Below are 12,909 nucleotides of genomic sequence, written 5' to 3' on the forward strand. Positions count from 1 at the left end.
GGTAAAAACAAATGCGTCTTCAATCAGGACTTAAAAGTCTAAACAGAGTCCGACTGCCTCATTAACGCAGGGAGATCATTCCACAGGACCGGGACGCGAGAGGAGAAGGCTATTTCCTGCAGAAGATAGAAATTGCTTTTCCAAATTTGTACTCCCAAAGCATTGCAGTGCTTCCACTCGGTACGACATGGATGTCCACAGCAAGTCCAAATTTAATATCAAGTCAGTTAACCATCTGGGGTCCAAGGATATTTTTGCTACTTTGCCATGCTGTCAGTAATTTCCCTGTTATTTTCTTTTAGTACAATGTGTTGCATATAAAAATGTTCAGAACAATCTCAACTTTCTGAATGCCACACATATTTGTCTAGAATACTGTGTAGAGAAATCATTTGACTCTAAATCTGAAAATATGAAATGCAGTTTTAGAAAATTCATCAAATCTTTATTGAAAATATATTTTTATTCATGTGGAAAAAAATGGTTTTGGTGCAAGAAACAGGTTTACTAAAGTCTGGCTCACAAAGGTAGTGTAATATATGAAAACAATTGTAGATCAGTGTATAATAAATGTCCAAAATAAAAATGTGTTCTTGCATGTTGAGTGAAAATGCTGTCAGCCACTGTATATTAGCAGATTTTTGAGAGATTTAGACAAAATTACACACATTAAAGACCACATTTCAAGCATCATGCATTCATTCCATGTACACTACTTTACAGTTTTTGGTAGATCCGTCCTTGTTCAGGAGACTTCCATTCACATACTGACATTCACTTTTATATCAGAAATAACTAATGGAAAGGGTCATTTTGAATCCTTTTTCCAAACACAGAAACAAACAAACACAAAGATCTGATGAAAACAGAGCTGATGAGCCATGCAGTGCATGTCTAGAGCAATTTGAAACTTACCTATCTTTACACAGTAACATATTTGTATAGTAATAGCACCTACTAATTCAGCTTGATGTCTTTTTTCTTAAATCATTATTGGATGATGAAGAAAGTGTCCCAGTCACTGAAATTACAGCATAAATCCACAGCTGCTGTGCACTGATCCACACGGAAAAATAATTCCTCCAAGTGTGTTTTTCCATGAAAATTTCCTTTTGTGAATGACTGAATTAAAAATTAAAGCGGTCTCCAGTCACTGAGAAGGATCTGTTATAAATTCATAAGCATATTCTTTCAGTGAGATTGTTGCACTAACATCTGCAAAGTCACGCAAAGTGTGACACTGCTGAAAGAAGAGAGAAGGGGAACAGCAGAGCCAAGCACTGCCCGTGTGATTTTCTTCAAGTGTAGGAAAGGCTGTGAATCAAAGATCATCTAGAGCAGAGATGGAAAGAATAGGTGAAACGTTGTAGTTTCAGGATGTGGCAGAACATAGTCTCTGTGGAATTCTGTTGCTGATATACAGTAGTGTTCAGAATAATAGTAGTGCTATGTGACTAAAAAGATTAATCCAGGTTTTGAGTATATTTCTTATTGTTACATGGGAAACAAGGTACCAGTAGATTCAGTAGATTCTCACAAATCCAACAAGACCAAGTATTCATGATATGCACACTCTTAAGGCTATGAAATTAGGCTATTAGTAAAAAAAAAAAAAAGTAGAAAAAGGGATGTTCATAATAATAGTAGTATCTGCTATTGACGATAAAAACTCAAAACTATTATGTTCAAACTGCTTTTTTAGCAATCCTGTGAATCACTAAACTAGTATTTAGTTGTATAACCACAGTTTTTCATGATTTCTTAACATATGCGAGGCATTAATTTTGTTGGTTTGGAACCAAGATTTTGCTTGTTTACTCGTGTGCTTGGGGTCACTGTCTTGTTGAAACACCCATTTCAAGGGCATGTCCTCTTCAGCATAAGGCAACATGACCTCTTCAAGTATTTTGACATATCCAAACTGATCCATGATACCTGGTATGCGATATATTATAGACCCAACACAATAGTAGGAGAAACATGCCCATATCATGATGCTTGCACCACCATGCTTCATTGTCTTCACTGTGAACTGTGGCTTGAATTCAGAGTTTGGAGGTCGTCTCACAAACTGTCTGCGGCCCTTGGACCCAAAAAGAACAATTTTACTCTCATCAGTCCACAAAATATTCCTCCATTTCTCTTTAGGCCAGTTGATGTGTTCTTTGGCAAATTGTAACCTCTTCTGCACGTCTTTTATTTAACAGAGGGACTTTGCGGGGATTCTTGCAAATAAATTAGCTTCACACAGGCGTCTTCTAACTGTCACAGCACTTACAGGTAACTCCAGACTGTCTTTGATCATCCTGGAGCTGATCTATGGGTGAGCCTTTGCCATTCTGGTTATTCTTCTATCCATTTTGATGGTTGTTTTCCATTTTCTTCCATGCGTCTCAAGGTTTTTTTTGGCAATTTTAAAGCACTTGAGATCACTGTAGATGAACAGCCTATAATTTTTTGCACCTGCGTATACGTTTTCCCCTCTCCAATCAACTTTTTAATCAAACTACACTGTTCTTCTGAACAATCTTGAACATCCCATTTTCCTCAGGCTTTCAAAGAGAAAAGCATGTTCAACAGGTGCTGGCTCCATCCTTAAATAGGGGACACCTGATTCACACCTGTTTGTTCCACAAAACTGACCGGTTACTATGACAATCAGTCTGGATCGTGTATCACATTCGTTACAAACCAGAACGCTAAAAACACAATTAGGAAAATGGACGGACATGGACATACTTCATAAATATCTAAACAGCATCAGAAAAAACACATAGATTGAAAGCTTACCAGCTAACGACGGGACCATCTGTTAGCAAGTTCTTCATGGAAGTGTAGCAAACAGGTCTGACTACGAACCATAAGCAGCTTTCATATTCTGGTGATACCTCAAATTTGTGTGTTTATATACTCAACAAAAATATAAACGCAACACTTTTGGTTTTGCTCCCATTTTGCATGAGATTAACTCAAAGATCTAAAACTTTTTCCACATACACAATATCACCATTTCCCTCAAATATTGTTCACAAACCAGTCTAAATCTGTGATAGTGAGCACTTCTCCTTTGCTGAGATAATCCATCCCACCTCACAGGTGTGCCATATCAAGATGCTGATTAGACACCATGATTAGTGCACAGGTGTGTCTTAGACTGCCCACAATAAAAGGCCACTCTGAAAGGTGCAGTTTTGTTTTACTGGGGGGGGGGAACCAGTCAGTATCTGATGTGACCACCATTTGCCTCATGCAGTGCAACACATCTCCTTCGCATCATCCGTGAAGAGAACACCTCTCCAACGTGCCAAATGGCAGCGAATGTGAGCATTTGCCCACTCAAATCGGTTACAACGACGAACTGGAGTCAGGTGGAGACCCAGATGAGGACGACGACCATGCAGATGAGCTTCCCTGAGACAGTTTCTGACAGTTTGTGCAGAAATTCTTTGGTTATGCAAACCGATTGTTCCAGCAGCTGTCCGAGTGGCTGGTCTCAGACGATCTTGGAGGTGAACATGCTGGATGTGGCGGTCCTGGGCTGGTGTGGTTACACGTGGTCTGCGGTTGTGAGGCTGGTTGGATGTACTGCCAAATTCTCTGAAACGCCTTTGGAGACGGCTTATGGTAGAGAAATGAACATTCAATACACGAGCAACAGCTCTGGTTGACATTCCTGCTGTCAGCATGCCAATTGCACGCTCCCTCAAATCTTGCGACTTCTGTGGCATTGTGCTGCGTGATAAAACTGCACCTTTCAGAGTGGCCTTTTATTGTGGGCAGTCTAAGGCACACCTGTGCACTAATCATGGTGTCTAATCAGCATCTTGATATGGCACACCTGTGAGGTGGGATGGATTATCTCAGCAAAGGAGAAGTGCTCACTATCACAGATTTAGACTGGTTTGTGAACAATATTTGAGGGAAATGGTGATATTGTGTATGTGGAAAAAGTTTTAGATCTTTGAGTTCATCTCATGCAAAATGGGAGCAAAACCAAAAGTGTTGCGTTTATATTTTTGTTGAGTGTATATACTAGCCATATAATAAACGAGTTATTAACCTCGCTTGCTCACTCTGTACGGGAATATCAGACCTCTGTATTGTACGCTGGGTCTGTACTTACACCTTAGTCTGATATTTTCCCATACAGACAGTTAATAATCCTTTATTATTACTATTTCATAAAACCATACTTGCATTGGATTGTTACTGTTATAGCTCTACACTTATCCAAAGATTTGACTTTAGCAAGGTTTCATATACTAACACCAATATAATTTTCAGTTCTCAACAACACTGATTTGGGTTTAAATTTTATTCTTATTCACTTATATAAATGGGAAAGGTAATAACACAGATCTTTCTGCCCAGTGCTGACGTAAGCATTTCTGGGCTACTTACAATAGGGTACTGCAGTCTCATTTGAACACTGCGTCATATGGCGGGATTTAACCACTTATGGGGACCTGCGCTACATTGCACAATTACCCAAAGCATAAGTTCACACAGATAAATGGCGCACTGTTTTGTTTTCTGCTACAATCACAGAAGCAGTCGCGAAAATTGATGTTTTTTTGGTTCCCAGTGGAGAAGAGAAGATGATGCGAGTGCGAGATGTCGTGTCAGTAAGTGTTAGCCTACACAGCTAACCAAAGTAGCTCTGTTCTCTCGCCTGCAAAACCGCCTCGACAATTTTGTGCTCCGAGTCATAAACAAACTACAACACATGTCCACTTTCCCACTGCATCATCACTTTTTATTTGCATTTTCACTTTGTTTGTATGTAATTTGCCCAAAAACCCATTGAAAATGCCATGTTTTCTCCCCCAGAAGGAGAGAAATTTCATGTCCGTCATATTTTACCCCTTTAGCGCCACCACCAAACAAGACTACGGTGCCCAATTTACGTGTAGTGCAAAACAAAGCATAAAAGTTTTTCAACCAATATTTGACTCCAACAAACAAGTTCAGTGTTTAGCACATTTTTCTTCAAGCCTATGTAACACAAGAAGCTATACAATGCATATTTTGTATAACAAGTTGAATCATAAATAGTTTGCATGCAGACCATTTGAACATCCATCCATTTTCTTCCGCTTTATCCGGAGTCGGGTCGCGGGGGCAGCAGCTCAAGCAAAGCCACCCAGACCTCCCGATCCACACACACCTCCCCCAGCTCCTCCGGGGGAACCCCAAGGCGTTCCCAAGCCAGCCGAGAGATGTAGTCCCTCCAGCGTGTACTGGGTCTTCCCCGGGGCCTCCTCCCAATGGGACGTGCCCGGAACACCTCTCCAGCGAGGCGTCCAGGGGGCATCTGGAAAAGATGCCCAAGCCACTTCAACTGACTCCTTTCGACGTGGAGGAGCAGCGGCTCGACTCTGAGCTCCTCCCGAGTGACTGAGCTCCTCACCCTATCTCTAAGGGAGCTCCCAGCCACCCTGCGGAGGAAACTCATCTCAGCCTCTTGTACTTGCGATCTCGTTCTTTCGGTCATGAGCCAAATCTCATGACCATAGGTGAGGATCGGAACGTAGATCGATTGCCCCCTACTCAGCTCTCTCTTCACCACGACAGTCCAATACAGCGACCGCATCATTGCAGATGCTGCACCGATCCGTCTATCGATCTCACGCTCCATCCGTCCCTCACTCGTGAACAAGACCCCGAGATACTTAAACTCCTCCACTTGAGGCAAGGACACTCCACCGACATGAAGAGGGCAAAGCACCTTTTTCCGGTTGAGAACCATGGCCTCGGATATGGAGGTGCCGATTTTCATCCCGGACGTTTCACACTCGCTGCAAACCGCCACAGTGCACGCTGAAGGTCCTGATTTGACGAAGCCAACAGAACCACATCGTCCGCAAACAGCAGAGACGAGATTCTGTGGTTCCCAAACCAGACCCCCTCTACACCCTGGCTGCGCCTAGAAATTCTGTCCATAAAAATAATGAACAGAACCGGTGACAAACGGCAGCCCTGGTGGAGGCCAACGTGCACTGGAAACCGGTTTGACTTACTACCGGCAATGCGAACCAAGCTCCTGCTGCGGTCGTACAGGGACCGGATAGCCCTTAGCAAAGGACCCCAGACCCCGTACTCCCGGAGCACTCCTCACAGGGTGCCCCGAGGGACACGGTCGAACGCCTTCTCCAGATCCACAAAACACGTGGACTGGTTGGGTGAACTCCCATGAACCCTCAAGCACCCATGGAGCGTGTAGAGCTGGTCCAGTGTGCCGCGACCAGGACGAAAATCACACTGCTCCTCCTGAATCTGAGGTTCGACCATCGGTCGAATTCTCCTCTCCAGTACTCTGGAATAGACCTTACCGGGGAGGCTGAGGAGTGTGATCCCCCTATAGTTGGAACACACCCTCCGGTCCCCCTTCATAATATGGATGGATGAGTCCGCCTCTGAGTCTCCAGTCTCTGCCTCCTCTTCGGAAGACGTGACGATGGGATTGAGGAGATCCTCGAAGTACTCCTTCCACCGCCCGACAACATCCCCAGTGAGGCGGAAGCAGCTCTCCACCAGCACTGTTTAGGTGCGAGTGGGGAGCTGCTTCCGCCTCCTGAGGCGTCGGACGGTTTGCCAGAATCTCTTCGAGGCCGACCAATACTCCTCCTCCATAGCCTCCCCGAACTCCTCCCAGACCCGAGTTTTTGCCTCTGCGACTGCACGGGCTGCGGCACGTTTGGCCTGCCAGTACCTGTCAGCTGCCTCTGGGGTCCCACCTACCAACAAAGATAAGTAGGACTCCTTCTTCAGCTTGACGGCATCCCTTACTTTCAGTGTCCACCACCGGGTTCGAGGATTGCAGCCGTGACAGGCACCAGAGACCTTGTGACCACAGCTACGAGCGGCCGCATCGACAATGGAGGTGGAGAACATGGTCCACTCGGACTCCATGTCTCCAACTTCCTCCGGGATCTGGGAGAAGCTCTCCTGGAGGTGGGAGTTGAAGACCTCGCTGACAGAGGGTTCCACCAGTCGTTCCCAGCAGACCCTCACGATACGTTTGGGCCTACCAGGTCTGACCGGCTTCCTCCCCTCCCAGTGGATCCAACTCACCACCAGGTGGCGATTGGTCGATAGTTCTGCCCCTGTCTTCACTCGAGTGTCCGAGACACATGGCGTCTCAGGGTGTCCTGGTGCCATGTGCACTTATGGACACCCTTGTGCTCGAACATGGTGTTCGAGCACAAGGGCCCCCATCCATGGACCCCCAAGGGCTAATGTCTTGAATACTGACATGAATTATTTGTCCCCCCTCACCGACACGATATTTACTGTATGCATATGCTGCCATATTAATGTGCCATCACATCTTTTCAGTCAGACAATCTGACTAAGGTGTATCCACCTTAGAATACAAACCTAAACAAACACTTTGCTGTATGTTTCCTTGTCAATAGTGGGGTTTCCCACTGGTTTTGAGGACAGTGATACTCTCATATGTAACTAACCTTCACAATCAGCTGGTTTTCTCTCGGTGTAACAAAGTCTCCAAGAACTTCCTTGACAACATGTTTCCGTTTGGTGGCCTGTGACATTGTAAATAGTGAGCTTCAGGATCCTTTCCCAGCTGCAAAAAAAAGCGTATGACTATATTGGTTCGTAACAGCAGAAAAGGTTACCTTTGATCAGCTACAGCTACAGTAACAAAATTACTGAGACCAATTTCAATAACCTGCAGTAACCTGCCCTGAACTCATTTTGAACTCTGGGATTTACCACCAGTCACATGACTTGCTGTAACCTAGAGTGGTACCACCTCAGCTCACCCACCAATTCCCCTAGCAGACCCTGATGCGTTACACAGATACAGGCAAACAGGTCACCACCCCCCTGACTAGGTTGACAAGAGACATACCTACTGGGAAACACACCTTACTAATCTAGAAAGAACCATGGCAGATACTGCCCAATCTCATGATTAATGTTTTGGTCTTATGTGCCCCAGAAGCACCCCAGCTTGTGGTCCCGGCTGTCAGCAGTACATTGCTTCAGTGACTGGAACTTTCCCCAGAGTGAGTCCAAACACAGCCAGCTGAGTTGCCTGTCTGACATGGAATCAAACTGAGGGTCCTCTGGTCACAAGACTGCCACTTTATCCTCCAAGCAACCACCTCATCAAACTAAACTTCTTCAAATTCTGCACATATATAAAATAATGTAGAGCTTCCACCGTGACCACTATTGACATATTGGTGAACTCCGCTCTGGTGCACTCTGCTCTGATGAGCAGTGTCTACATTGTCACAATGTAAACACCTCAAATACTGAGTTTTTAATTTTTTAAATAATTTTCCATTATTTGCTCCAAACCAAGACCTAAGTCAACTCCAAGTCAATATCCAAGATTATATCAACATCCAGAAAGTCAAAAGTGCAAAATTTGTAGCTAGTTATATGGACATCATCTTCCACCGATTCCCATCCAGCCACACATCTATTTTTAGACACACCACCCTGTAGTCACAAAGTGCAAAGTGTCTTGATTACCAGTAACCTAAACAGAAGGGAGAAGATAGGTCACACTCTCATAAAAATGCATGTGAAGGTGTAACAAATATGCAAGATTTTGATAAGAACGATTATTTTAACCCAAATTTTAATACATAATAATTATATTTGCAATTTTCCAATAGGTTTTCTTTATTTTCTGCTATATAAAAGCGAGTCCCTTCAGCTGCTCCACTGTTTGTCCACTTGGGGTCACCACAGCAAATCTGAGGTGGATTGGCATGTTGAACTGGCACAGGTTTTACATCGGAGGCCCTTCCTGACACATAACATGGAGAATGGGCAGGGGTAGGGTTTGAACCAGGAACCTTCCACACTGGAAACAATGCCACCAACTGCTTTTACACCACCCTACCTTATTTTCTACTATATGTTATAAAATAAATATAAAAATAATACATTTGACAGGAGAGCTTGACACTCAAATCAAAGTATCAGATCCTTACCTTCAAAATGATACTAAATATGAAAATTCTGCATCAATTTGAAATGACTGAGTACTGATAATGACGATGTTGGGACAACCCGTCATATCACTTCTGATTACAACTAAACAAAGCTGTCTCTTTGTGTTGTCATATACACAGATTAAAATATGACGTCTCAATAGTAGACAATTGTTTAAAATGAAACAAAAATAAAACTTTCTATTATCTGCATTTGACTATTTATCAACTTTACACAAAAACAAAAAATAAAAAAACCTCGCTCTCCCAATCCCGTTTTTTATTAATTCTCTTTATGTGCGAAATACCACACGGATCTTAGCGTTAGCACTCCATGGTCATTAACAACAGACGTTACCTTGATATGAACTGAAGAAATTCTGTTTCTGCAAAGTAGAATATATCTCGTTGTAGCTGTGGATAATTTTAGAGACGCGTTAAAATATCTTAGTCAAAATACACCACATGTGCTACTATTTTTTGTTTTTTCCTGTACAAGTGAAAACATCATTTCCGTCTTCTTCTTCTTTCGAATTCAATGGCGGACAGAACCAGCTTAAGCTGCACTTACCGCCACCTACCGGGCTGGTGGGTGATCGCCGAAATTTACAAACGTTATCTCCTGGCATGTGTTTAGATGCGATGAAGTAATCCAATGTCCTTTAGATGTTTAAATAATTATTTTTGCACGATGTGTAATGGGTTTTGCAGAAGATTCAGAAGATTTCAAAGGGACATGTTTTTATTTTCTCTGCACAGTATCGTGGACAGTCTCCTCCGTTGCTCCATACACCTCACACTATAAATCAATTCATTTCAAATCAGTATTATTTATATAGCGCCAAATCACAACAAACAGTTGCCCCAGAGCATGATGAACAGTTTCCAGTTGGTCACAGTTGGGGCAGACTCCTGTTGGGTGTTTATGGATCCTTAGAAGAGTGCTATTAAGACCTGTGTGGCCTATCCTGAGATGGGTCAAGTCTACTTTCTCTTTTCTGCTTCCAGCCACATCCATTCTACCTAAAATATCTTTATGGGTTTGATGTAAGTGCTTTCCTGTATCATGCATGTCACAAAATTCCTGTCATAACTCCATAACCTTTCCTTTAATAAGAGACTTTCCTTCGAACTTACTCAAGGGAATGTCCCAATCAATTCTGTCCATCCTTAAAGATTGTTTTGCCAGGATGTCAACGTCCTCATTTCCGCCAATCCCTACATGAGCCGGTACCCAGAGGAAGCACAAAGAAACTCCCTTCTCACGCAGCCTCCATATCAAGTAATAAATGTTGTATATCAAATCTGTTCTGCAAGACTTCCCTGATTCAATACTCAGGAGAGCTACTTGACTGTCAGAGGCAACCACTAATTTCTGCAACAGATTTTCTCCAGCCCAGTTAAGGACCAATAAGATAGCACACAGCTCAGTAGAATACACAGAAAGGTGATCAGATGTTCTTCTTTTTATACTGGTTTTATACTCTGGGATGAAAATTGCAGAACCAGTGTGGCCACTGATTGGGTCTTTAGACCCATCAGTGAAAATGAAGAGAAAGTCCTTGTACTGTTCAAAATACTTCTGTACATAAAACCACTCTGGGGTATTTTTCTTCCACTTGAGCAGCTGGTGTATACCCATATTGACTCTTGGGGAATCAAAAATCCACAGGGGGACAGGCGAACGTGGCACTGTAGGGCAGAACTGGAGATGGTGTATATTCATAGCTTCAGCTTTAGCATTCCCAACCCAGACAAAGCTCCACGAATCAGATTCCTGATGCTCCCAGCACTCCATCAAGACAGCTTTAGTTGAATGACTCTGAGCATGTCCCTGGAGATTGATCCAATAGTTCATCATCAGTTGGAGTCTTCTCAGCCTGAGAGGCATCTCCCCCACCTCAACTTGGAGTGCAGCCATTGGACTAGATTGAAATGCTCACTACATGTTCTTAAAGCTTGTGCTGTATGTCTATTAAGTGTCACGAGATGGGATTCTGCAGCAGATATAAACACAGGGGATCCAAAATCCAGTGTGCTTCTCATCAAGGACTGGTAAATATTTAACAATGTTCCTCTAGCAGCCCCCCAGTCCTGCCCCGCCAAGAACCAAAGCAAGTTATTGATCTTTTTGCACTTGGCCTGTACATGCTCAATTTGATGTTTCCAGGTCAGGTGCCAAGGAATTTAAATCTGTCTACTTGTTCAAGTACCTGACCATACATCTTTAATATAACATTTTTACGCCGCTTCGAAAAACATATAACCTGTGTTGTTGAGACTGACAGTCTAAAGGCCCATTTATTACACCACTCCTCCACTTTATTAATGGCTCGCTGCATTTTGTTTGTAAAAACTTCAAATTTTGACCCCTTTAAATTCTATTCTAGAATTAACAGGAAGCCAATGAAGAGAGGCCAATATGGGTGAGATATGCTCTCTCCTTCTAGTCCCTGTCAGTACTCTAGCTGCAGCATTTTGAATTAACTGAAGGCTTTTCAGGGAATTTTTAGGACAACCTGATAATAATGAATTACAATAGTCCAGCCTAGAGGAAATAAATGCATGAATTAGTTTTTCAGCATCACTCTGAGACAATACCTTTCTAATTTTAGAGATATTGTGCAAATGGAAAAAAGCAGTCCTACATATTTGTTTAATATGCGCATTGAATGACATATCCTGATCAAAAATGACTCCAAGATTTCTCACAGTATTACTAGAGGTCAGGGTAATGCCATCCAGAGTAAGGATCTGGTTAGACATCATGTTTCTAAGATTTGTGGGGCCAAGTACAATAACTTCAGTTTTATCTGAGTTTAAAAGCAGGAAATTAGAGGTCATCCATGTCTTTATGTCTGTAAGACAATCCTGCAGTTTAGCTAATTGGTGTGTGTCCTCTGGCTTCATGGATAGATAAAGCTGGGTATCATCTGCGTAACAATGAAAATTTAAGCAATGCCGTCTAATAATACTGCCTAAGGGAAACATGTATAAAGTGAATAAAATTGGTCCTAGCACAGAACCTTGTGGAACTCCATAATTAACCTTAGGCTGTGAAGAAGATTCCCCATTTACATGAACAAATTGTAATCTATTAGATAAATATGATTCAAACCACCACAGCGCAGTGCCTTTAATACCTATGGCATGCTCTAATCTCTGTAATAAAATTTTATGGTCAACAGTATCAAAAGCAGCACTGAGGTCTAACAGAACAAGCACAGAGATGAGTCCACTGTCTGAGGCCATAAGAAGATCATTTGTAACCTTCACTAATGCTGTTTCTGTACTATGATGAATTCTAAAACCTGACTGAAACTCTTCAAATAGACCATTCCTCTGCAGATGATCAGTTAGCTGTTTTACAACTACCCTTTCAAGAATTTTTGAGAGAAAAGGAAGGTTGGAGATTGGCCTATAATTAGCTAAGATAGCTGGGTCAAGTGATGGCTTTTTAAATAATGGTTTAATTACTGCCACCTTAAAAGCCTGTGGTACATAGCCAACTAATAAAGATAGATTGATCATATTTAAGATCGAAGCATTAATTAATGGTAGGGCTTCCTTGAGCAGCCTGGTAGGAATGGGGTCTAATAGACATGTTGATGGTTTGGATGAAGTAACTAATGAAAATAACTCAGACAGAACAATCGGAGAGAAAGAGTCTAACCAAATACCGGCATCACTGAAAGCAGCCAAAGATAACGATATGTCTTTGGGATGGTTATGAGTAATTTTTTCTCTAATAGTTAAAATTTTATTAGCAAAGAAAGTCATGAAGTCATTACTAGTTAAAGTTAATGGAATACTCGGCTCAGTAGAGCTCTGACTCTTTGTCAGCCTGGCTACAGTGCTGAAAAGAAACCTGGGGTTGTTCTTATTTTCTTCAATTAGTGATGAGTAGTAAGATGTCCTAGCTTTACGGAGGGTT

At 42.4% G+C, this 12,909-nt stretch overlaps 1 protein-coding gene across 1 annotated transcript in view; it reads right to left on the minus strand.

Moving 5' to 3' along the window:
• Positions 1 to 9,483, minus strand: part of eif1ad (eukaryotic translation initiation factor 1A domain containing) — a 30,144-nt gene extending 20,661 nt beyond the window's left edge. Inside the window, exons 1-2 of the mRNA XM_034181977.1 lie at positions 9,334 to 9,483; positions 7,470 to 7,588 (exon numbers count right to left, since the gene is read on the minus strand). Coding sequence (XP_034037868.1) covers positions 7,470 to 7,556 — 87 coding nt within the window. The 5' untranslated portion in view covers positions 7,557 to 7,588; positions 9,334 to 9,483. The remainder of the gene's footprint in view (positions 1 to 7,469; positions 7,589 to 9,333) is intronic.
• Between the last annotated feature and the right edge of the window lie 3,426 nt (positions 9,484 to 12,909).

This window comes from Thalassophryne amazonica, chromosome 11, assembly GCF_902500255.1.
Source record: "Thalassophryne amazonica chromosome 11, fThaAma1.1, whole genome shotgun sequence".
Taxonomy (NCBI): Eukaryota; Metazoa; Chordata; class Actinopteri; order Batrachoidiformes; family Batrachoididae; genus Thalassophryne; species Thalassophryne amazonica.